General features: G+C 37.3%; 2 protein-coding genes and 1 long non-coding RNA gene across 12 annotated transcripts in view; 2 read left to right on the plus strand and 1 right to left on the minus strand.

Moving 5' to 3' along the window:
- LOC117084046 (ceruloplasmin) overlaps nucleotides 1-9,670 on the plus strand; it is a 51,819-nt gene extending 42,149 nt beyond the window's left edge. Inside the window, exons 15-19 of one of the 4 annotated variants that reach the window (XM_033212353.1) lie at nucleotides 2,142-2,248; nucleotides 3,173-3,389; nucleotides 3,827-3,966; nucleotides 5,727-5,901; nucleotides 8,438-9,670. In XM_033212353.1, coding sequence (XP_033068244.1) covers nucleotides 2,142-2,248; nucleotides 3,173-3,389; nucleotides 3,827-3,966; nucleotides 5,727-5,901; nucleotides 8,438-8,454 — 656 coding nt within the window. In that variant the 3' untranslated portion in view covers nucleotides 8,455-9,670. Of the gene's footprint in view, nucleotides 1-2,141; nucleotides 2,249-3,172; nucleotides 3,390-3,826; nucleotides 3,967-5,726; nucleotides 6,154-8,437 lie in introns of those variants that run through there. The other 3 variants (XM_033212354.1, XM_033212355.1, XM_033212352.1) reach the window with 3 other exon arrangements.
- Nucleotides 9,212-26,225, minus strand: part of HPS3 (HPS3 biogenesis of lysosomal organelles complex 2 subunit 1) — a 45,196-nt gene continuing 28,182 nt past the window's right edge. For 2 of the 6 annotated variants that reach the window (XM_033212356.1, XM_033212359.1), the window contains 9 exons: nucleotides 24,770-24,951; nucleotides 23,639-23,819; nucleotides 22,211-22,444; nucleotides 20,132-20,317; nucleotides 19,593-19,781; nucleotides 18,534-18,641; nucleotides 15,250-15,456; nucleotides 14,512-14,602; nucleotides 9,212-10,052 (listed from right to left, as the gene is read on the minus strand). In XM_033212356.1, coding sequence (XP_033068247.1) covers nucleotides 9,925-10,052; nucleotides 14,512-14,602; nucleotides 15,250-15,456; nucleotides 18,534-18,641; nucleotides 19,593-19,781; nucleotides 20,132-20,317; nucleotides 22,211-22,444; nucleotides 23,639-23,819; nucleotides 24,770-24,951 — 1,506 coding nt within the window. In that variant the 3' untranslated portion in view covers nucleotides 9,212-9,924. Of the gene's footprint in view, nucleotides 10,053-14,511; nucleotides 14,607-15,249; nucleotides 15,457-18,533; nucleotides 18,642-19,592; nucleotides 19,782-20,131; nucleotides 20,318-22,210; nucleotides 22,445-23,638; nucleotides 23,820-24,769; nucleotides 24,952-26,225 lie in introns of those variants that run through there. The other 4 variants (XM_033212358.1, XR_004437297.1, XR_004437298.1 and 1 more) reach the window with 4 other exon arrangements.
- LOC117084051 lies at nucleotides 16,389-20,055 on the plus strand. 2 transcript variants are annotated; one of them, XR_004437300.1, is made up of 3 exons: nucleotides 16,389-16,549; nucleotides 18,090-18,170; nucleotides 19,596-20,051. It is a non-coding gene; the product is annotated as an uncharacterized LOC117084051 (long non-coding RNA). The 2 variants fall into 2 exon arrangements; XR_004437299.1 differs by lacking the exon at nucleotides 18,090-18,170 and having other exon boundaries at nucleotides 19,596-20,055.

Here is a 26,225-nt window from a genome sequence, read left to right on the forward strand (position 1 = left end):
GCTAGAACACAGCTCAAACGACATCTACCACACCGCATGTGGCTGGATGTTCCCACGCCTGCCTCCAGCACATGTGGTTCTAACGGCCAGAGGCTGCTACTTGGAACTCTAAATTCCCCCTATCTAGTCCAGTATCTGGCATGTATTAGGGGATCATCAAATGTTTCTTTAATAAACACAGAGTAAAATCTTAAACAGATCATATACATAGGTGAGCATTTTCTTTAACAAGAACCATATTTTTCTTCTATTAGTTATAAAACTGGCTTCCAGGAAAAGACTATTTCTCAATAACTTACCAGGGAGTAGCAAAGGTGCTCTTTTAGGTAGAGTGGTCAGGAGGGCTTCCTTGAGGAGGTGGCATTGTTGAAAACACTTAAAGATTGAGAAGTAATGAAATTCAGGTAATTGTACACAAAGAGATTCTAGGCCCTGAAGATAGGAGCATGCCTGGTGTGTTTGAGCAGCAGCAAGGCAACCAGAGGATAGAGAAGAGCACACAAGGGAAAGAATGCTAGAGATGAGATCCAGGAAGAGCTGGGACCAGATGGAGTAGGGAGGACCTCAGACTCGAGATTTAAGACTGATGTTCTGATGGACACTTTTTAAGGGGCTGTTCTGGCTGATGTGTGGTTAAGTGACCATAAGGGGGCAAGGACAAAATCTGGGGTCGGTTAAGGACCATTGCAATAATCTGGGTAAAATCATCATCATCATCATCATCATAGAGATTTGGAACATGGTGGAAGCAGCTGAAGTGGTGAGATGTTATCATACTCTGGTTCTATTTTAAAGGTGGTGCTAAAAGGACCTGCTGGAAAATGGGCACTAGGGAGTGTCAGGGAAGAGAGGAGTCAAGCATGATTCCAAAGTTTTGGGCATTGACCACTGGTAGAAGAGCAGGTTGTAAAGGGGTGTGGAAAAGAGAAGGGAATGTTATTTTGCAGCTTATGAGAATAAGTAAAAGCAGAGATGGCAAGACAGTAATATGTGCAGGTGGTGAATCAATACTTTATATTCTAGTGAAATTTTCTGCTTAGAAAAAGGGTGAGGACGTAGGAATAGCTCAGACTGAGGCTTGAAGAAAGAGTAAGATGTCTACCACATCACTTGAGATCATCTGTCATCTTGCTTGATTCTCTAGTGAATGTCTGTCAGACTCTGGCAGGTTAGTGTGAGAGCATGAAGATGTCATGGTGTGGTCTAAATAAATGGGATGGAAAATGAGCGTGGCTGGGATTGGTGAGTGCGCATGGCCAAAAGCCGAGGTCTGTGAGCAGTTGCACAGGAAGCCCTGAAGTGACTGGAAACGCAGATCAGACTGGAGAAAAGCCCAGAGCACATGCCCAGAGCCTTGGCAAAGTATGAGGGTGAAGCAACTGGTTGTCTTCAAAGTGCCAAGGCCCAGGGTGTGGTTATGTCCTGTATGTGGGAGTAGTGACAAAACAGCACATGGTGTGATCGAATTAGAGGGACCGGAGGGGGGTAAACAAAACTGTGGCAAATCGGTGACTCATGAGATCAAGAGGTCTAATGGCTCCTCGCCAGGAATCATGAGCTCACTAAGGATGATTGTGAGAGAGGACAAGGAAAGGAAGACCATGCTGAAGCTGAGGGAATTACACAACATAGTCCAGATACACACATGCAGGGAAGATTACGGGAAAGATGCCAGCCACTGGAGAAAAATCACTTGGTATCTGAAGAGAAAAAAGTATATTAGGAAAACATACTTCATACTTCAAGCTAAGAAGAGATTGGTTGCAAAGTTTTTTCAAATTGTAATATTGGAAGTGCACCTCCTAGCTTTGTGGTATGGCAAGTGGGTTATAGCTAGTTAATTTATAATTAACTCAAAAAATGACAAAATGTTGTCTTAGTTTGTCTTAAAACTAAATTCCTGATTGGGGAGTTATACATGATATAAACGTTATGCACATGTACCCTAGAACTTAAAGTATAATAAAAAAAAAAAAAAAAAAAAAGAATCTTGAGTACTACAATTTTTAAAAACTAATTACACTGACATTTCCAGTTCCTGGGTCCTAGTTATCCAGGCTGTGTGTGTGTGTGTGTGTGTGTGTGTGTGTGTGTAATATAAACCAAATACAACCAGATCCATTAACACTTGATGAATTTAGGTGAAACTCTCACTTACATATGGAAAATCCCAGAAAGATCTGGACCTGGAACAGAGGATTCTGCTTGTATTCCATGGGCTTACTCTTCAACTGTGGATCAAGTTAAGGTAAAGTGTAAATCATTTGTTTTATGACACTTCCCAAAACAGACACACAACTGAAGGAAGATGAGGTTAGCATTTTCCTGTGGTCCAACTGTATGTTAAAATCCTAGGAAAATAAGCTGTTTTGCAATCTACTTTAGCAAATATGCTGCTACCTATGACACACAAGACAAAAATCTAACATTTCCTAATATGATACAGCTCAAAGGCCTTTCAAGATCATATTCGGGAAGTTTCGATATTGTCTTGTGGGTCACAGGTAGCCACTGAAAAATTGACAAAGAATGGCAGTATATTTGCATTTCAGATCATTCATTCTGGTGGAATGAAGGCAGGCTTGGAGAGGGAAGAGACTGGAGGTTGGGAGCCCGCTGTAATACATGAGGCAAATTTCAAGGACCTCTACTGTGAGGAGGGAGAAAAGAAACGGAGTGAGTTATAGATAGGTGGGTGAAGTGCCTGAGTGAGCCAGAGGGAAGTAGCTCCTTGATAATTCAGAGTTCTGGCTCAAACAAATGAGTAAATTTGGTATTTGTGGTGCTATTTATTATTATACATTTCATTCATCTATGAATTTTTTAGATACTGCCATAGTGCTTGGCTCACACTCAAGAGTTCATGAGTTTACAGAACAAACCAACACTGTTCATTTGGGATTCTTTTAAAATCACTGCTCATTGGCTGAGTTAATTTTTGCCTCTGCAGACATTCTGTTATGTCAGCATCACCACATGACCTACTTACTACTCACCATTGTTCCAATTTAACTACTTCAAGTGAAAAGTTACTGAACTGGCAGTACCACATCGGGCAAAGTCTACTTCAATCAGTCTCTCCAAAATTCCTGAGGCCGAGGGTGTAAAGTCTCAGTTCTCTGAAATCCTGACCTACATCACAAGGGTTACTGAAGATTTTCCTTGTTTCCAGGATCTCTACAGTGGATTAATTGGCCCCCTGATTGTTTGTCGAAGACATTACTTGAAAGTATTCAATCCCAGAAAGAAACTGGAATTTGCCCTTCTGTTTCTAGTTTTCGATGAGAATGAATCTTGGTACTTAGATGACAACATCAAAACATACTCTGATCACCCGGAAAAAGTAAACAAAGATGATGAGGAATTCATAGAAAGCAATAAAATGCATGGTATGTTACATTATTCTAAAAGAATTTTTCTACTTTTTTATCATTTTCTCTTTCAAATAAAATTATTTTGGAGACTATTCATTTGTTTTGTCTTAAAATAAACCACTTCTGCTTCACTTTGTATGTGAGGTAGAATTCTGTTCACAACAAAAAGGGGATTATGCTCAAAATCTTTTGCTAATTTATTTTCCAATTCCAAAATCTCATTTCCTTTGAAATAATCCACAATTAAGATTAAGACTTTTGGTGCAAAGTGCCTAGAAAAGCAGTGTATGATATTATTCACTTTAAAGTATCGATTTCCCTCATTTGTAGTAAAATAAGTCCTATAACATCAAAAAGATTCTTTACATTAACCTAATAATCATATTTTCTTTGAAATAGCCATTGGTTTAAAATATCCTGAAAAGTAACATAAAACCATATGCTTTCCCTAGCTATTAATGGAAGAATGTTTGGAAACCTACAAGGCCTCACAATGCACGTGGGAGATGAAGTCAACTGGTATCTGATGGGAATGGGCAATGAAATAGACTTACACACTGTACATTTTCATGGCCATAGTTTCCAATACAAGGTAAGAGCTATCCATGGCAATTACTCTTGCTCTGTTTGAAAATGTTTTAATACAAGTGAAGAAAACATTTCCTCAGAGAGACTTATGAAAAATTAAAAGCTGCAAAGAGTATAGCTGGTGCTTCATATCTGTGGATTCCCCATCCAGGATTCAATCATGGATTGAAAATATTTAGGAAAAAATAATTCTGCAAAATTCCAAAAAGCAAAACTTGAATTTGCTGCACTGAGTACTATGTGGAATCCATGGAAATGAAATGATTTGTAGGCATTGTATTAGGTACTATAATAATCTAGAGATGATTTAAAGTATATGGAAGGATGTGCGTAAGTTATATGGAAAATGCCATTTGATATAAGGGATTTGAGCATCCATGGACTTCGGTATGGGGGCATTCCTGAAACCAATCCTCCATAGATACTGAGGGATGACTATATAAGGCACAGCAATTTCAACGGACACACCAGCCTTTGTTACACCTTGAGCTCTTCCTGGGATTTGGATTTTTAACTGAATTTTCATGGAGTTCTGCTCACAGATTCCTGATTAAGGCAACTGAGTGGAATTGCTAACAAAGAGGGTAGGAATGTTCACATAATGATGGATAAGAGTAGAGACCACAAGACTTTATTATAACCCTTGCCCTGCCTGTTCTAAGTTCTGTATCTTAAATGGTTTGAGGTGAGCAAGATTAGTTAGGTGACAAGCAACTTGGTCTGTACATCTCAGTCTTACTTCTGCTCTTTCTCAGTACTGATTTCAGCAGAAGCCAGTGGCCCTCCTGGAAATGCTTTTTCCTTATGCTTTGGGCTAATATAGAAAATGCAGAAGTTAACAAAAAGCATACTGCAGAAAGCCTGTTTTGTTATCTGCATTTTGTTTTACATAGATATATTGTATTCTTAGAGGGCTTTCAATTCTATCCTTGTAGAAATAGACTATTAGCACCCAACTATTGTTTCCAGTTGAGACTCCCTGAAGTGCCTCTGGTTTTTGTCTTTTTCATCAGCCTCCTTTTCTGCTTCCTTTATTATTTACCTTGACTTAAAGCTTCACAGACAAGCTAGGATAGATTCAGCAAAAGTGAGGCTAGGGCTGAAATGGGGCCACAGCTGAGTTCCTTTTGTGTAGCTTAAGTGCTATGACAAACAGGCAAACCAGAATCAAGGTATAGGAGGTTTGTGGGTAGTCCTGATTGATGAGTTCATTCTCATCACATCTTCACACCCACTTGATGTGGATATCAAAGACTTAGTAGGAAGACAAAAACCACATTTTACCGTTTGTATTAAACAAAGAAACGAGCTCAATTTTTTTTTTTTTTTTTTTTTTTTTTTTTTTTTTTTTTTTTTGAGACGGAGTCTTGCTCTGTCGCCCGGTCTGGAGTGCAGTGGCCGGATCTCAGCTCACTGCAAGCTCCGCCTCCCGGGTTCACGCCATTCTCCTGCCTCAGCCTCCCGAGTAGCTGGGACCACAGGCGCCCGCCACCTCGCCCGGCTAGTTTTTTGTATTTTTAGTAGAGACGGGGTTTCACCGTGTTAGCCAGGATGGTCTCGATCTCCTGACCTCGTGATCCGCCCGTCTCGGCCTCCCAAAGTGCTGGGATTACAGGCTTGAGCCACCGCGCCCGGCCAACGAGCTCAATTTTTTAAAAACAGATTTATCCATTTTTTCAATATCCTTGAGCTGACCATTAACAAATGACATGAGTGAACTCTCATATACAATATTATACATTATTTGTCATTTTTCTAATTAAGCACAGGGGCGTTTATAGTTCTGATGTCTTTGACATTTTCCCTGGAACATACCAAACCCTAGAAATGTTTCCAAGAGCACCTGGAATCTGGTTACTCCACTGCCATGTGACTGACCACATTCATGCTGGAATGGAAACCACTTACACTGTTCTACAAAATGAAGGTGAATATCCAGGTAGTAATTCTCGAAGCCATATATAAAAGATATAATTAAAGGAACTACTTTCCTAAATACTTCCCCCAATATGAAGCATCAATATGAAGCATTTGTGAATCTGCTCCACTGATTTCTTCCTTCTCTACCTCCAAACAGGATTTTTTTCCTGCTAAATGGTGAGGGATACTGCTCATTTCCTGACAGCCAGAGCTTGTAACAGCACCAGTCATTTCTAAGTTAATACAAATGTGTAATTATACCTAAAGCTGATATAAGGGAAGAGTCATGTTATTTACCAAGAAACAAACCACTATTCACATACGACACATTTAAAATATAATTTCTTTCTTAATAAAAAAAAACATTTTTTTCTAGATGGCACCTCCATGTAAAAGAAGCCCAAGACAATCCCAAATAATGTAATTTCAAATAGGCAGTGTTTTTCTGTGCTTCCAAGGGAAAGGAGGAACCTTACTGATTATTGTTTGTGAAAGATCCAGGGAAGAAACAAAATTTACATGCACTGCTCCCCAACCCCTGCAATAACCCTCCCCATGTGTAGGTACACACACACACTCACACACACACACACACACACACACACACAAAACTTAAAATGGAGAAAACCGAACAGTTTTTTTTGGTAGGATTCCTGCACTGTGGCTGCAGGTTTTGGTCTTTCCTGGGTCTTTCGAGTTGAAGATTGTTGTAATTGGAAATGGTAAACCCAAAAGGAGGAAATTATGTAAAGAAAACCAATCTATGTCTTTCCTCCCTAAAATGGGGAAAAAGGGGAACATACAAATAAAGAAAATATAAATGTAAATATATTTCAAGATTTAAAAAGCTCTGAAGGGTTAACCTTTAGTGTAAATGAAAAGTTTTAATTTCTACTCCTGGGTCTTACACTAACAACTTATATCATGAAAAACTATTTACATTAATGCCCTTTTTATTAGAGCAGTCACTGATAACACTAGAATATCAAAGACTCTGACAAGCCACTAAATTTAATGCCAATAACTTGAACAAGGTGAAGAGAGCCAAATATGATGAGAAAGAAAACTTTCGTCTTTAAATAACACTAGTAAACCATGTGGTTACATGTGGTTGCATGTAAACCACACAAAAGGATAGTCTTGCTCAGAAAAATAATGGTGAGTAAGTAACATGGAGGTATTTGGGGAATTCATGTGTGCAAATGCCTGGCATGCAGAGTATGGTACTACAGGGTAACCCTACACACACAGCCACAGAGAAGATTCCTCCTGTGTATAACAACCGTGAAAGAAGAGGGAGATTACTGCTTGGTTAAGAAAGTTGAGATAGTTTTTAAAGCCATAGGACAAATTACAGAACAAATAGCAAATATGAAGGAAAAATCAACACTGGATACAGAATTAAAGAGAAATTTGACTTTTGCAAAGAGAAAAAGTATTGCATGAGACTGAAAGAAGCAGACTGAATAAAAAAAGATAGTTTGAACTATCTTTGGCCCATAAAATCAGTAGCTAAGTTTATCAGTCTGAATCATCTTTAAATAAGTCCAATAAAGCTTTGAGCAAGTTTACATTAATTATGAGTCTTAGAAAAGTCTGCTTAGCTTTAAATTTCTTACAGGCAGGGACTATGTATTCTGTATTTCTAGCTAAGTACCCAAATCCAATACAATAGTTTGCTTATTGAATATATAACAACATATTAATTCAATGAAGAGAAACTTTTAAAACTTTTTTTTGACATAATTTCAGATTCCCATATACCTTTCACCCAGATTCCCTAAATGTTAATGATTTGTGTAGCCACATTGGCTTTCTCATTCTTTTTCCTGTCTCCCTCTCATGCTCACCCTCTGTATGTATACACACAGACATGTATAGACACATACAACCACCTTTCCTAAAAACAAGAATATTCTTGTACATGACCACAATACAATGATCAAAATCAGAAAAGTAACAATGATTTAAAAACTAGAGATCTTCTTCCAACGTCACTAATAATCCTACTCATGTTCTTTATAGAAAAAGAAAATCCCAGATCATGTACTGCATTGTTGGCATGTCTTTTAAGTCTCCCTTACTCTGAATAGTTCCTTAATATAGGGCAGCAACTTTGTAGAATGTCCTTCAATTTGAGTTTATCTAATGTTTCCTCATGATTAGATTTAGGCTATGTACTTTTGGCAAGACTATCATGGCATGATGTTGTGTTTTTCTTAGTACACCATATCAGGAGGCACAAGATATTGATCGGTTCCATTACTCGTTAACTTCAAGCTTTGGTTAAGGTGGTGTCTGCCAGGTGTCTCCATTGTAAAGTTATTCATCTTCCCTCTACAATTAATAAAGATCTTGTAGGGAGGAAAGTAATCTTTCTTTAAATAAAGCAGCAATAGAATGAGAGATTTTTAAACATATAAAAAATAGAAAACTATAAATGAATCAAGAATAAAGTAACATTAAAAAATTAGAATATATTTAAAGAACCATCTACTAATTTTTTAACCATATTATTATTTTTAATAATGGTCTTAAAATTTCTTTTTCTATAGACACCAAGTCTGGCTGAATGAAATAAATTGGTGATAAGTGGAAAAAAGAGAAAAACCAATGATTCATAACAGTGTATGTGAAAGTGTAAAATAGCATGTTACTTTGGAATGACTATAAACATTAAAAGAAGACTGAAAACATACAACTTCGTGCATTTGTGGGGGAAAACTATTAATTTTTTGCAAATGGAAAGATCAACAGACTATATAATGATACATGACTGACACTTGTACATTAGTTAATAAAATGGATTCATATAGTCTAATCATATCACCACTATTAGGGTTGTATAAAACTGCATTTAAAAAAAGATCTATGACCAGATATTCTCCTGGGTGCTCCTCAAAGGAACACTATTAAGGTTCACTGAAACGTTTTCAATCATTGCCTTCCCATTGATCCTTCTAACATGCCATTGACATGACACCTAATATTCAGAGGGAATGGGCAAGGTATGAGGGAAAGAAATAAAAATAAAATAAATAAAATAGAATGACGCAAATCTGAGTTTTGTGAACCCTTGAAGAGATAGTCTAAAGGACATTATCTGGAACGTCTAACTCTGAAAAGCAGAGTTGAGAGACAATTCTATACATCAAATCCTGGTAAGGATAAACATTGCCATTAGAAGAAAAGCTTCAAAATACACCTGTGGCAGACGTCACGTGAGTAGAATTTCTGCCCAGCCTTAACTGCATTCAGAGGATAATATCAATGAACTAAACTTGAACTAAAAATTTTTTAAACAAGAAGTTATAACTAAAGACACATGGTTGTGAACACAATGATATATTTATTTATTTTCACATACACGCTAGCTAAAACAGCAAGAGTACACATCAACAAAAAATGGAAACAAGGCTTTGGCTGAAAAAAACATGCATTTGACAAATAATGTTAATAGCTAGACAAGAAGAAAGTTAGCTCTGTAAACTTCTTCATTTGATTCAGAGAAACAGCATGAGTTTTCTTAAAGTAACGAGAAAAGGAACAAAAAAAAATGAGGTTTGAAATTTTTTACCATGGCAAAACATTAACATCTTTCTCAAAAACATAGAGAAATCTGGAAAAATCAAGAAGATAAAATTCTGGACCAGTTAGTGACATTCTTTCAAGCATACTTGCAAAATGTTTCCTTAAAGTGTTCTTGGGATGAAAATGATTGTCATGTCTCCAACAACAGTGAACTGATGTTGTTCCTTGGAATAAAAGTCAATCCCCACCTTAAAAAATATATGGCTTCTCCAAGGAATTCTTATGTCTTAAAGACTTTTTATATTCTAGACAATTAAATTGATCGAGGTCATAAGTTAAGAAATGAATAGTTACCACTACAGGGTAAGGTAAGCAGGTCTGAAAACATCTGCATCATAAATGTGTGTGTGTGTGATATATATAAAGTCAAAAACTCCTCTACTTGTACTTTGGCATTCAATTTTTAGAAATTCAGTCTCAAATGCCATTATGGTATTTTTCAAATGATACCTTAAGTCAATGATTTCTTTCGACTGCAATAGAGAAGATATGGCAAGAAAAATGCTGCAGTACCATCTTCTGGGAGAACATTCATGAAATCCTTCAGTTCTAGTTCCACAGCAACAATTGACAATGTTTCTGTTTGTAGAAAAGAATATGTGCATTAGAACTGAAACTCTGTCTTTCATTCAATCTATTCTTTTTTTTTTTTTTTGAGACAGAGTCTCGCTCTGTCACCTGGGCTGGAGTGCAGTGGCAGGATCTCAGCTCACTGCAAGCTCCGCCTCCCGGGTTTAGGCCATTCTCCTGCCTCAGCCTCCCGAGTAGCTGGGACTACAGGCGCCCGCCACCTCGCCCGGCTAGTTTTTTGTATTTTTTAGTAGAGCTGGGGTTTCACCGTGTTAGCCAGGATGGTCTCGATCTCCTGACCTCGTGATCCGCCCGTCTCGGCCTCCCAAAGTGCTGGGATTACAGGCTTGCGCCACCGCGCCCGGCCCATTCAATCTATTCTTACTTAACCAACCAATTAGTAGCCAGTTCAGGCTGGGCGCAGTGGCTCACGCCTGTAATCCCAGCACAGGGGGCTGAGGTGGGCGGATCATGAGGTCAGGAGTTCGAGACCAGCCTGGCCAACACGGTGAAACCCTGTCTCTACTAAAAATACAAAAAAATTAGCCGGGCATGGACCTGTAATCCTAGCTACTGAGGAGGCTGAGGTAGGAGAACTGCTTGAACCCATGAGGCAGAAGTTGCAGTGAGCTGAGGTCGCACCACTGCACTCCAGCCTGGGTGACAGAGCAAGACTACATATCAGGGAGAAAAAAAAGAAGCTAGTTCAGATAACAAAATGTTATAACTTCAAATAAAAAAATCAATCTCTTAAATCCATAGGCTTCTTTATGGTTGTAACTTATTTTTCCTTACTAGAATCCTTTGAAGTTTATTTTATATCAGCCACATGAAATTTGGATTTATTATTTCATTGCTGAATTACTCTATTATTTTGCAATCGATTTCTACTGTCCTCTAAAGAAAAGTACAATCATTTAAATACTTTTTTTAAAGCTAAGTCATACTGAAGCTAATTTATAAAGATTGTTTGATAGAATAACACCAATGTTTTCCCAAATTAGTTCCTATTGAAACATTTCATGTTGTTAATAAGCACAAATCTGTTTTCACGACCATTTACTTCTTTTTTCCCCCAACTGCAATAGTGTTCTAATGAACATTTTTTTTTTTTTTTTTGAGACGGAGTCTCTCTCTGTCACCAGGCTAGAGTGCAGTGGCACGATCTCAGCTCACTGCAACCTCTGCCCCCTGGGTCCAAGAGATTCTCCTACCTCAGCCTCCCGAGTAGCTGGGACTAAAGGTGTGCACCACCACACCTAGTTAATTTTTGTATTTTTAGTAGAGATGGGGTTTCACCATGTTGGCCAGGATGGTCTCGATCTCTTGACCTCATGATCCGCCCACCTTGGCCTCCCAAAGTGCTGGGATTACAGGCATAAGTCACTGTGCCCAGCCCCAATGAACATTTTTAATATTAAGGAATGTAACATACATTAAAAAAAAATGCAACTTTATGATTCTCCTGCTTCTTAATAGATACATGCTGCCCTCTCCTGGAATAGAAGGGTAAAAGTTATGAACAATGTTCCCAATAAACATCCACTTGGTCTTACATCTTCTATCCACATGTCAGTGCCATTCCCTGTGTGATCGTTGCATGCCCGTCACTTACTCTATTTGCAGAGTAAGTGAAATATAAGATCCATTCCAAAGTCATCCATCCAATATGCAGCAAGCTAAATTTTTCTTTATACAAAAGAATGAACTGCCTTTGTTGCTAAAGAGTTAATGAATAAAGCAGCAATGGTTTATAGAAAAGACTCCTAGTTCTGGAATTCAGAGAGACTTGGGAAGAGATCCAGACCCTTCCACCTACTCACTGACTGGCTTTAAGAAAGTCACTTCATCTCCCAATCCTAGGTTCCTCATTTATAATGTAGTTGTACTGTTTGCTAGCTTCCACAGTTCCTGTGAAAATTCAGCTAAAATACAATGATGCAAATCTGACATAAAATCAGACCTTAATAAACAGCAACTACTAACTAGCTTGCAAAATATGTGTGAAAAATATGAATTATTGATGTTTTCCTATTAAAGCAGTTTACTTACCTAAATGTGGAACCTGTAAGTAGTATCTCAGAAACAAAAAAATTAAGTTGGAGAGCTAGTGTGGAGTTGCTATAGAGTCAACAAAAATCTCACCACTTCCCAATTCTCCTCTTCTCCCAAATAAGGAGGGGATAATACAGGTTATCACTCCAAGAACAAGGTCAATATCTTAAATTCATAGAGTACTTTAAAAATTAATAAAGTACTTTCATATATAACTTCTCTTTAATTCCTTCTAGAATCCTTTGAGGTTTTTATTTAATCCAAGCCCCATCCCAAACAGGGTAAACTAAGGGGTATTACCCCTGATTTAGAGTTGGGAAAATTGAGGTTAAGAGAAGTTAAAATTACTTGCTCTACTCCACTCACCAGCTACCTAAATCTACAAGTTACATATAAATGATCTATCGAAATGTAAACCTGTACCCTTAAAATCCTCCAGCATGTCTAGAAACTATTTGTCAAAGGTTGAAGATAGTTATTTCTGGATGGTGGATTTTAAATTATTTTTAAATTTAATGTTTGTAATTTACTACAGTACCAGAATTTTAAAAAATAAGCATGGTTCATTACAAAAACAGTACTGAATATTTCCTTAAAACAAACAACCAACCCACTAACCCCTGTTTTAATGGTTCTACATTAGTGTGGTAGCTGTCAACTAGGAAAATTTTGTCCCACAGGGGACATCTGGCAACATCTGGAGACATTTTTGCTTGTCATAACTGGGGCAGTAGTATTGACATCTAATGAGCAGAGACCAGGGATACTGTTTAATATCCTAAAATGCACAGGGGAAACCCCTATGCACATGGACAATTATCTCGTCCAAAATGTCAACAGTGCCAAGGTTGAGAAATGCTGTATTACAGAGATAAGAAATCCAAACTCCTAAGCATGTAAGTCCCTGAGCTCCGTCTCCAACCTCACCCTCTTGTAATTTTGCCTAACATTTAACTTTTGATTCAGTGCTGAACTTCTCATTTAGTCTCACGACACTAGAAAACTGGCTTGCGCTAGCACACTTCTAAGTAGCACACCTAGAACTCAGTTCCAATTCTCCAGATCCCAATACAGGGCTATTCTCAGTGTACAGGTGTTAAGAAAACGCCCTTCTGTGAAATAAACATAAAGTTCTTTAGCTGTCTCTGTTTCTAATCAATGAACAGTTACAGAATGCTTCCTATAGGAGAGGCATATTGTGGGTGAGGAAAGTGTAACCATGAAAAATGAATAAAACACTATGCCAGCTCTTGAGGTATTACAGTCTAATAAAGGCAAATCACACATGGCACTTAAGTCTCATTAGCAATACACACACACACATGTATGCACATAAATGTATTCTGAAGACACAGAAAAATGTAACATTTGGAGGAATGATTATGGGTGAGGGGGTGGAGTGTGTGGATGTGGATCATAAAAGGATGAAGAGTCTTCTGATTAAGATAATGATGATGCTGAGATGTAAAGATGCGGGATGTCTGTACTGGAAAGTGCTCCACCAACACAAACAGTCAGTGATAAATTATGTAAAGGGTATGCAAGTAGGGCAAAGCAATCAGACACCTGACACTTCCATCTTCTGAAAACCTAAAGCAATCAGGGAGATGGGTAGGACTGAGAATAAAGTCACCCCTTTCCCTTCCCAATCACAAGCATACAGCTTTAATTAAAGGGAGATCTTCAGAAAAATAATCTCCAATGGCCACTAGGCCTTACATTTTAAAAATCATTGCCTCGGCCTTACATTTTAAAAATCAACTGTCTTGGCTAGAAAACACAATTTCAACACTGTCAATTTCTAATATTTTATGTGCTCTGCAATCGATATACCCATACCCTTTGTCATCAGGAAAGCAATTCACTAATTATATTAATGCACAGCAGTATAGAAACGGATTACATATCTATCAAGATTTATGATTACGAATTATGAAAATTCCAATAACTACTATGCTGTAAAATACTGTACAATCTAGATACTCAACTTTCAAATCCTTGAGGTTGTTATTCATGAATACTTGCTTATAATTATGTTTAACAGTAATGATCTTAATTTCCTACACGAAGTAAATTAAGTACTCTGATCATTGATAAAATATGTAATTGCCTTAATGACTACTCACATTTTAAAACATTGATGCTGTCATTTTCTATGACTGTGATAATTTGTTAAGTTTTTGAAAGGATTAAGTTAAAAGAACATAGTTCTGTGACTACGGGATAAATGAATATCAAATGTTAAGGGGAGGGTATGTGAATGCTGAAAACAAGCTCCCCAGACGGTTCTGAAAGGCCCTCAGTCTCACTTGAGAATCACATGAAAATACTTGAGAAAGAAGGCTTCACCAAATTTAAAACTGAGATTCTTAAGTTTATAATCAAGCAAAAAAAAAAAAAAAAATCATTTTACCTTTTAATGATGACAGGTAGAGCTGATATTTCTCTCCACCACATTTTATTCTCTGACAAAGTTCAGGTAGCAGTTTTTTCCACCACAGAGTCTATCTTAGGAAAAAAAGAATAAATTTTAGTTTGATGCATTTTATTCTCAGATTTCAAACAAGAATAAGAAGATTGTGCAGGAAAGCACAGGGCAAAAATACATCATTTTGTCTAAGGCAGCTAACTTTGTTATAACAGAAGTTATGTCAGCAGCCAGTCTTCTGCCTTAACTATAACATAAAAGTCAGGTTTGTAACTTGAAAACCCAGTAATACATGTTGTATATATGTACACGGCTATTTTCAAGAAGTAACAGACATATCCCGTTATCATCTCTTATGTGGCAAGAAGGAAGGAATGAAGAAAAAAAGAACCAAGGTCCAAAATTATTCTAATTTCTAAACTAAAAACCGTATGGCAGGGAAAATATTTTCCCTTCATACACTGTTCCCAAATATTCAGGTAATCAACTACTTCATCTTCAAACAAAAGATTTTTAATGATGATAATATACCATCTCCATATATTTAACAGCATTTAATAGTACTCAAAACACATAACATTATTAAACATATATGCTTACTGGACCCACACAGCCCTGAGGTTGGATTAGCATAAATTGTCCCCGTTTTGCAGGAAAGGAAATGAGGTTATCAAATCTGATTATCACTGATCAAGCCTAAAAACATAATCTGAAAAAGCATACCCGGTTCTCTTCTTTCAATTCATGATTAGCATATGGAATGACTGCCTCTGGGCATCTCTCTAACAGTATGTCTATGCACTGTTCATACTCTTTCAAGCGTGTACGACACAGAACATGGACACTGAGGCCGGCAATAGTGTCTTCTGAAAGCGGCTCCAAGAACGGAATAATGGAAGCTATGTCAAATGAGGGACCACATATAAGAGACTATGAACAGAAAAGTGAAATGTTATGAAATGAGGCACCTCAAAAACTAAAACACAACATACAGAATTTAGTTTCTTAAGACTAAACACTCACTTGCCGAAAGTAAAATAGAAAGAATGCCATATTAGAGTACATGCATGTGGTCCTTATTTAATAAATCTAAGTAAAGTATAATTTTGAAACTACCTCTAGTATAAAGATCTGTTTAATAGAAAGCAATCATTGTTAAATAACATTATCTTATTTGCTTTGCGTGGACTGCAAATTAAAACCAATGGACATTCTTTAGGACTCTATCCTAAGGGAATAATCAACATTGTGGTTAAAGATCTATGTCCAATGATGTTCACCGCAAGAGTATTCACAATATTGAAAATTTGTAAGTAATCTATATGTTTAACAACAAAAGATAAGTAAACACATATGGTACACTCAGATAATGGAACATTACACAGCCATCAAAACTATGTTTTCAAAGGCTAGTTAATAAAAAAATGCTTATGATAAAATAAGTAAAAAAATTTCAAAATGAAATTATATTCTGAACATGATCAGTTTTATAAAATCTACATAGGTAAATGCACATACGGAAATACTGTCGGAAGAGCATGGCAATTTGAAACAGCACACAGGATGGGACAACAAAGCCTACTCTTTGTTTTCTTTACATCCCTTCCTGCATTTTCCAAATTTTCTATAATAAGCACGTGCTACATACATATGCAAAAATACAATTTAACACTTAATAAGATTAAAGCGATTGTTTAGAACTAGTCATTGTTATCAATACCACTCTGTCACAAGATGAATAACAGCGGGCAGTATTATCTCGGAATTTACAACTTCACCAACATTTACTTTAAGCAATTAAACTATATACACTACTTTTGATTCTACCACAAAAATAATCTCCACTTTCCCTTTCTCCAGGATAAAGATGAGATGGTCATATCCTAATTTTCTTGTCCCTGCCTCCTTTTTGCTACAGCATCTTCTGAGGCTCACAGGAGAATATGGAAAGTGATCTATCCAATCACAGTCAGTGTGATTATTTTATTCCAAATATCTACCAAGGAATGACCAGGAGAATAAGGTTGGTCCCTTCCTGCAAGTTTAATAAATTATTCATGTGAATAATTTCCTGACAATCAGATGGCAGAGATGAAATAAGGTTGATAATCTCTCACTCAAAGGGTCTTCCAACATGGAAGAAAAGAGATTATCTCTCTATTTAACTCTTGACTAATCCAGATAATGGGGACGGGAGTGGGGGCAGTAGGAAGGAGCAAGGCATGTGTACCGAATTATGACTAAAATAAAACTAGTCATAACTTCAACTACCCATGAACTTTTACTTAGTTTTATCCATGTAATCAGGAAGTTTGAAAATAAGGCCAGGTGCAGTGGCTCACAACTGTAATCCCAGAACTTTGGGAAGCCGAGATGGGAGGATCACTTGAGCCCAGGAGTTCGAGGTTACAGTGAGCCATGATTGCCACTGCACTCTAATTTGGGCAAAAGAGTGAGACTCTGTATCTTCAAAAAAAAATTATAAAAGTTTAGGCAGATTATGTTTCTCCTTCAATAGCAAAGATTTTGCTATTTAATAGCAAAGATTTTCCACCTTTAATAGCAAAGATTTTCCTTTTAAAATATTTTGAAACAAATTTTAAAAGATCACTGAATTATACTTTTTCAAGCAATGATTATAAATATGCTTTAAAGATTTATCAGGAAAATTTAATAGCACTTATTCCAATTACAATTTTAAATATGTAATTAGTGTATATGTTCTAGGAAGGCAAAGTTCCACTGTCTTGTCCAATGCTCCCCATAACATCTATAGCACATGCTCAAGCAATATTTGTGAGGTGAACAAAATCTGAGGCTAGGCCCTCAGAAGGCTTTGTATCACAATGGTACTAGAGACAAGAGACAAGAAGAATCTTCTTTTGTTATTTTTTAAAGAAGCACATAAATAATGCCATCTCTGGGAACACCACAGCCCCAACTGAAGGCTGAGTCTAAGCAGTATGGCCTCTTCAGCTTCCCTCCTCTAAGCCCCATTCCCAATTTGATATTAAGTAACAACTACACTTACATCAGTTCCCATAGTGTAAATGAGGCATTGCAAATTCAAAAGCCTATAGAGGCCAATCAAATGATGAAGATGCATGAGGGCAGTTGGGATAAGGAAAACAGACACTCAGCATTTGGGTCAGGATGCCCCAAAGATGATAACTGTGCAGGAGGACAGTGTGAGCACTGCCCAAGGAGGGGCTCCGGGTCAGTCCCAACCCTCAGGTCAGAAGCAATGAGGACCTTGGGTTAACAGAGCTGCTAAATTTTTCAATAGTGACTTGACACTCAGAATTCTTAATAGGAAATCTTGATTTTTGTATGTTAGCACCTACACTGGGAAGACCAAAGAAAATAGATGTGGGAATTATATTCGGTCTTTGGGCCACTCAACTGCATTAAATAAAATCACATGCTCATGTGGCCCAGCCTGATCCACCAAAAATGTGGACTTTAATTCTCACTGCCAGCCAAAACACTGCTGCAGTCAGAATTATTAAAGGATGACCCACATTCTCTAATCATCCCCTTCATTTCTGAAAAATCCTTTTCAGGAGCTGGATAAACTGACTACTTTGACCTGTTTCTTATAAGAGAAAGAGCAGTGCCTGGCTTGGGTGAGAGGCCTAAAATGTGTAAGTCAACACTAACAAAAACAAACTACATCAATAAAAACACCACTAAACATTTGCCACACTTTCATTTCACAAAGTGTTTTCAAGCGCATCCTGAAAACGAGGAAATCAGCCAGGAGACTTGGTGAAGTTTGTCCATCCACCTGCAATGAAACCAGCCACTCAGCACAGGTGTCCCATCCATCATCAGTTTCAGGCAGAGGCAGGAATTCCCTCCAAGTCTCCTGAGTATGCCTAACTATGGATTTTGCCCCTCAAAATTCTACATTCTAGATTAACAGGACACCTGGGGTCTCAGCAAATTTAATCTTACACTATATCATAATATGCATTTTCATAAGAAAAGGAGGTATTTTTACTTACCTGTAATTTTGAAAGATCTTCTGTATAATTTTTATCCGCTAATGAATCAGATGATATTAAGATGTGAACCCATGGATAAATTAAGCCATAATGACTACAGGCATTTATCTAAAACATAAAGGAATTTCTCATAAACAAAATATAACAACAAAAGCTTGCTTATCCATTCCACGAAGAGCAAGCAATCATTAATTCTCTGCCATGTCATAGAATTAGGTATACACTTTCCTGGGAATGGGAAGGACAGTTTTTAAGAATATATTCCCCTGGAAAATATTTCAGTCTTGCTTGCTTCTACACTAAATATTTCCATATATTTTAAAATGTAAATACTCCAAACACGCACTTTCTAGCAAAAAGAACAATACTGCATTTAAGCCAATTATACCTAGTAAGAATATTGGAACTAATTTTTATTAATACTACTTTCTTTAGAAGGCAAAATATCTTTCATAAATTCTCAAGACAATTCCCAAGAAGCCTTGCTTACTCAAGAAGCTGGTAACTTTTCCACTTAGCCCTCCATTAGCCATGGCTAATGGGCTGTGAGAGAAATGGGCTGGGAGCAAGAAGGGTAGAAAGAGTTATTACTGGCTGCCTCAAGTGCCACAGAACAGCTCCTTTATGTGAAACAGACAGGAAATGGGGGCTCACTAAGGAAGTCTCCCTCCCACAGCCTTCTGCAGTTCCTCTCCCACCAATGAGGTCTGCAGATGTCTTCTCTCTTATGTTCTATTTAATGATCCTCTGCTGAGGAAGGCCAGATGTGATGTTCTGGAAGAAGTCCCTTTCTCCATGCTTTGGCAACTGAGCTACCACTTCAAGTAAGTGAGGGAAATTAATAAGTAGAGGACATTCTTCAGAGTACAAAATTATTTAAAATGTAGGCCACTTCAGTTATAGACAAATTTTAAGTGTATTTTTAACTCCTGCGTAAATAAGATACCTGGTAATAGAAAACTAGGTTATATTTTATAATAAGTTATTAAAAATAAGAAGGTATGTTTTTGTAATGGGCAATGCATAGGTTAAATTTAAGGTATTATTCCATTATCTTACCAGATCCTCCGACGTTCGCAATGGTGTGGTGTCAGGAGGCTGCCTCTTAGACAATCTCCAGATGTACTGTGATGTGAGCTTGAAAAAGAGTTCCTGAAGGACCACATCTGGGAGACATGCCACTAGCTGAGCTTCCCAAAAGTCTACCAAGAGCTGAGGAGTTGTATCTTCATCCTTAGCACAAAGCACCTTGAAAACAGTAACAGAAGCCTCTATATTCCAGACAAATAGAGCACTGATAAAGCGACAGCCGGGCTGGATATCAAAGCATCACATGGGCCATGCAATTAATAATTTACCATTAGCATTAGTGCCATGGCGAAATAAAAGTTAGACATTTTTTAAAGGAAACAGATTCTAGGTTGTACAAATAAAGTTTCTTCAGATATAATCTTTTAATTAGTACTTTTATAACTGATTATGTATGTCTGTTTTTTCAATACACAAACAAATGAAAAACTCACTTCTTTTATGCTGTCCCTCCCCACCACCAATTTAATGAGGCCATCCAGAAAAATCCCATTTTCAAAGTGACAAACCTTAAAAAAGGAATCTGCTTCTTCAATTCCAATTTTGTTGTTCTTCTGCAAGCCCAGAACTGAAGCCACAAGCAATCCAGGCTGAGTCTCCTTCAAGTGAAGTGCAAGCTCAGTTGGAACAATCTGTCCCTTTCTCTGTTGAATCAATAGCCGAGGTTCCAGAATGAAGCCACATACCAACTTCATCTTCAGATAAGAAAGAAATTTAGGAACAAAAGGTACATTGTATTTAGATTGTCAACCTTAGAAATACTAAACATGCTAGTGCATTCACAATGCATGGTTAAGCTATTAATAATTTAATCACAATGTTTTCTTTGACTATAAAGGCTAGTTCTTACCCAAAGAAGGACACCACTGACTGTCTTACAGAAGTTACTAACATTTCACTAAGCATCAAGGTGTCCTATTTTTTGTAGAGAGCTTTATATTTAGGTCTACTTGATTTGAAAATGCAGTCAATTTTCTGTCTCTGTGGGTTTCACATCCATGGATTCAACCAACCACAGATCAAAAATATTCGGGATGGCTGAATGCAGTAGCTCATGCCTGTAATCCCAGCACTTTGGAAGGCCGAGGAGGGCAGATCACTTGAGATCAGGAGTTCAAGACCACCTTGGCTAACATGGTAAAACCCCGTCTCTACTAAAAATACAAAAATTAGCCAAGCACGGTGGTGCATACCTGTAATCCCAGCTACTTGGGAGGCTGAGGCAGGAGAATCACTTGAACCCAGGAGGTGGAGGTTGCAGTAAGCTGAGATTGCACCACTGCACTCCAGCCTGGGCCACAGAATGAGGCTCTGTCTCAAAAAAAAAAAAAAAAAAAAAATGGCGGGGGGGAAACTACCTCTGTTCTGAATATTTGCAGATTTTTAAATTATTATTCTCTAAACAATTCAGTATTAACAACTATGTATATAGCAGTTGACATTATATTAGGTATTATAAGTAATAGAGATGATTTGAAGTATATTGGAGAAAGCAGATAGGTTATATGCAAATACTATGCCACTTTATATAAGCAACTTTAGCTTCTGTGGATTTTGGTAACTGTAGAAGGTTCTGAAACCATTCTCCTATAAATACCAAGCAATGACTAATATATCTTAGGTTTTTTCAAAATTATGAAAAGTCATTTTTCTAGAATTCTACTCTTCAAAACAGAAGACATCCCGATGTTGACTTGCCCTCCTCATCATAACAAAGCATGTCATTTGTACAGCGATAAAGCACTTATGTTCTTCCTTTTTTAGCAACCCAAGTCACACTGTGGGCTTTGGCCACAATCTGGCAAGAAAACAGTGCAGGAGCACAGGTTCTGAAGTCAGGCTGCCCGGTTCAATTCTGGTTCTACCACTTAATAGCTGTGTGATCCTGATGAGTTACTTAACCTCTCTGTGTCTTAATTCCCTCATTTGTATAATACTTAATTCCCTCATTTGTATAATACTCCTACCTTATAGCATTATTAAGAATTAAATAATATACGCAAGGAGCTGGTAAATAATAAGTGTTCAATTACACTACCTCTTATTTTCTTCCCTTAAATGATTAACACCTTTGGTAGTGTCCCTAAATGACCTCTTTTCCACGGGGAAGCCTGTGTTTCTTGGTACAACATTCAAAAGTCCAATCCTCCATAAAGTTATCTGTGATTGTACCAAGTGGGGGTTATTTCTGCAACTACTAGACTTCTAAAGTCCATGGCTAATATGCCCTTTGCTGTTCTTAAATACATATTACTCTGTTCTTTTCCAGTGCACACACCATATCCCTGATGCCAGATCACATCATCCCCTCGGAGCAGAGCCAGTTCTTCAGTAACAAGCTCAGTGATCTGAACACACCTGACACTAAGTTGAAGTCTTTGGATATCCACTGCTGTCATTTATCAGTCTTATTTCTTTTTCATTTGCCAGATTCGAAGTCCCATTTGGATCACTTTGTTTCTAATATTGTCTGTTTTCCATTACAACCAAGAACATATGAGCTAGAAAGAAGCCAGAAGACAGCTAAACACTTCAGGATTACCAGGGCCTATTTCAGCCTTCTGTTAGCACTGGGCAGGGCTCCATACCTCTGAATGGCTTTTCATTTCATTTCTGTGCATGTCAAGATCTCCCATTTTCAGAGCCACTGCTGCCTTGGTCAATGTCACTAAGATTGATGAAAACCCAGAAGTATCCAGCTTCCTTAGATAGCTCATGGCAGTTAAGGGATTAATATTCTTCATAGAAGGACTACAGAGAATATGGGGCACTTGCTTTGGCTCAGCCACATAAAACATCTGAACCACTTTTGCTGCTAATTCCTTTAGTGAGCACGAAGGAATAAAAGGAATAAAAGGTCAGTCAGTCAGAAGAAAGCAACAAAATCAGCAAAACGTGCAAAAAGCCAAGACACAAACATTCCAAGTAAGATAATACTACAGTATTATGTTCTAATTTTAAAAAGACAAAACTGATACTAATACAAGGGAGGCCTGAGATAACCTGAAGTGATCTCTTTGCTGATTGTAATGAAGAAAAACAATGAAAATATGTACCAGGTTATGACCAGCATTTCTAATTTCAACACTTCAGAAGAAGAAAATAAATATTTGATTGAATTACAATAAAAATCCATCATAAAAACTACCATTTAGTTCAAAATATGCCCAATTAAGTAAACTGTATGAGAAAATTTCACTTCAAAACCTTAGAACATTTGATACCACAATTTCTAACTTGGCATATTTGCATCCAACTATGTATGAAATACATGAGGGATTATCTTTTCTTTTCTCTCTCTAAGACAGGGTTTTTCCATATTGCCCATGCTGGAATGCAGTGGTGTAATTGTGGTTCACTGCAGCCTCAAACTCCTGGGCTCAAGCGATCCTCCTGCCTCAGCCTCCTGAGTAGCTGTAACTACATACTGATGTATGCCATCAAGCCCAGCTAATTTTTTAATTTTCTGTAGAGATGGGGTCTTGCTATATTGCCTAGGCTGGTCTCAAACTTCTGGCCTCAAGTAATCCTCCCACCTCGACTTCCCAAAGTGTTGGAATTACAGATATTAGCCACGTGCCCGGCCCTAAAAATAATCCCTAATAATGGCTTAAGGTCACTGGCCTAAGGTCAGAGTTTTGTAAGTGAAGTTTTGGACACACGGAGTAAGGGATAATTAGGGTTGCGGGAAGGACTACAGATGAGAAGATGGAAGGCAAGGGCCGCATTCTGTGTAGCTCTTCTGAGGACATGCTACTGTCACTGGCAGGTGTTGAGACTAGAACAGACCACATGTCCCTGTCTGTATAATGAGAAAGTATGAGAAGATTACTCATAAGTTCTTTTCCAAGCTATAATTCTGTCTTCATTAATGAAGAAAACGGCACATTACTTTTTTAGAAAAAGAATATCAAAGAAGAAAAATATTTGGAACCTGATTTCTAAACAGTACTACATAAAATAAACCACTAAAATGAAAAGTTAAAAATAGATATAAAACAGAAAACTATAATCACTTCACTTAATTCTTCATCCAGGTTTTCATAAAGTGAATGATTAATGTAAAAGATTAATCCCCTCTCGTATTTCTGTAATCCATCCTCTACTGTCCAGTCCATGCGGGCCAGAACTTCAGCCATAGACAAACCAGACATCTTATAGTATGGCAAGGTGAGATGAGAATGCTGGGAGTCAAGCCTAAATGGAAGGAAATAAAAACTCTGAAATTTGTCATTCTTTTAAAGACAGAGTCTCACTATGTTGCCCAGACTGATCTCAAACTCCTGACCTCAAGTGATCATCCCACCTCAGCCTCCCAAAGTGCTGGGATTCCAGGTGTGAGCCACCATGCCTAGTCAAATTTGTAATTTTTAAACTTGGATATCTAACACATTCTATAATAGAATATATCATGCTTTCCAGAAGATATAAATTCCAAAATACTTTTCTACTGCCATTAGTAACTAAAACAAACTCCTAAGTTTTATTTTACAAACTTCTAATTAATGCACTTTCTTTTTGCCTGCTCATAATAGAAACAAAAACAACAATTTAAGTTAATTCTAATATTCATGATCAGACTCTAAAATAATGGTGTTTATAGGAGGAAAAGTCTGTTTTATTAATTTTTAATCATTCATGTGGATCAAGTAAGTCTGAAAACAATCATATGCAAAACAATGTGTAAACATTACTCTCAAAAATAAGAATACTATTCATACTAGTGTCCCTTTCTGATATCATAAAAGCACTGACTACTAAGATCAAAATCATAGACTGTCCAACTGGCAGCTCTCCCTTAAGCTACAGACAATAAACTAGTCATACAGCTATGTCAGGGATTTTCAAAGCCTGAGAAAAATGTCAAAGTCCTAAGTTAAACAGTGGGAAAATCACAAACTTGAGACTTACTGCTCATCTTCTAAACTGTGACTCCTTGAGAGCAGGAAATGGGTCACATTCATTTTTGTATGTTTAAGCCTAGTACAGTATCTAACAGAGTATGTGCTCAATAAATGCTTGTGGAAGAAGTGAATAAATGAACCACCTCCTCATTTATCAGGTAACTACCCGAGATGGAAAAGCTAACAATTGCACCCAAAGCTCAAGATGGCTTCTGTAACAAGGTTTCAAGAGGTGTTACCCACCTGCTGTAACAGTCCCCAAGGTGCCCACAGCTTTCCTTAAATGCTTCCAAAAGCTCTGCCTTCTCTCCAGGTTCCAGCTGACTGGCATCCATCAGGGCAGCTCTTACTAACAGATGAGCCTCACTGAGAAGGTGAATGCAGCTCTGGGTTTTGACAGTCTTATAGGTATTGCTATAATCTATCTAAAACAAAAAAGACAAACACTAATGTTGCTGAAGAGAGACGCTCAAAAGTTCCTCAGTTCTTAAAATAATTTATATATTTTGTTAGTAAAGTTAACACTTGGATATATTAAACTCTAAAAGTAAACAAACTAGTTATTTACCATTCTGACAAGGGCTTAGCTGAACGGCTTTTTTCCCATCATCTATGAGCCAGTTTAATACATACATGATTATAAATAATACCTTGTTAAACAGCTCTAATCATTAGAGAGGTCCAAATAATATTGTAATACTAATAATACTGTAAACTTAGCAACAATTTTATCTCAAAAAGACTAGTGAAGGTACTAATATTTGAAATAGTTAAGCTTAAAAAAAATTGTGATTTAATTCTTTCTCAAATTTAGACTGAGTATTCTTCCTCTATTTTAGTTTCAGTTTGTAAGTTTAGGCTCTACTACATCTATTTCCATAACTCATAGAGAGCTCGTAAAAATTATCACTCGCTAATCTGACTCAATCAATATATTCAGACTCTAGCACTCAAATCACCTAAATGAAGACTTTCAATTAAGCAAGACTGAAAATACAGGGCACAGCTGACATAATAACTGGCATTAAATTATTGGCAGGGACAAATCAGGGAACACCTTGATCTGATGATCAAAATTAACATCACCAAAGAGGGGCAGATGAACAGCATGTGCCTCCAGATGTGATACCCTTAACACAAAAATCACCTATGCAATATTCTGGCTGAAAATGCATAATCTGAATCTAACCATTAAAAAAAAGAGCAAACCCTAAATAAGGAACACTCTCAAAAAAAAAAGTAAAGGGGAAAACTGTATTTTTCAAAAATATCCATGTCATAAAATATAATGAAAGGCTATAGAAATATTCAAGATTCAAGGAGGCTAAAGAGACACACTAACTGATCCTAGACTGGGTCTTGAACTGGAGGAGGGGGAATGCTATTAAGCCACTGAGTCAGCTGACAGAATTAGACTATGAACAAACCAGATAAAGCACTGTGCCAATGGTAAATGTATTAAAACATACTACTGTATTGTGGTATGCAAGAGAGTATCCTGATTCTTAGAAAATATATGCTGAAGTACTTAGGGGCAAAAGACTGATGTATGCAGTTTACCTCCCAAAGAATCAGAAAACAGTGTATGTATATGTGTGTGCACAGAAAGCACAGAGTGCATAAGAGAGAGAGAGAGAGAAGCAAATAGGGTAAAATGTTGACTGTGGAGAAATCTGTGTTGGGAATGGGAATATACAGA

This window comes from Trachypithecus francoisi, unplaced genomic scaffold (genome assembly GCF_009764315.1).
Source record: "Trachypithecus francoisi isolate TF-2019V2 unplaced genomic scaffold, Tfra_2.0 Lachesis_group0, whole genome shotgun sequence".
Lineage (NCBI taxonomy): Eukaryota > Metazoa > Chordata > Mammalia > Primates > Cercopithecidae > Trachypithecus > Trachypithecus francoisi.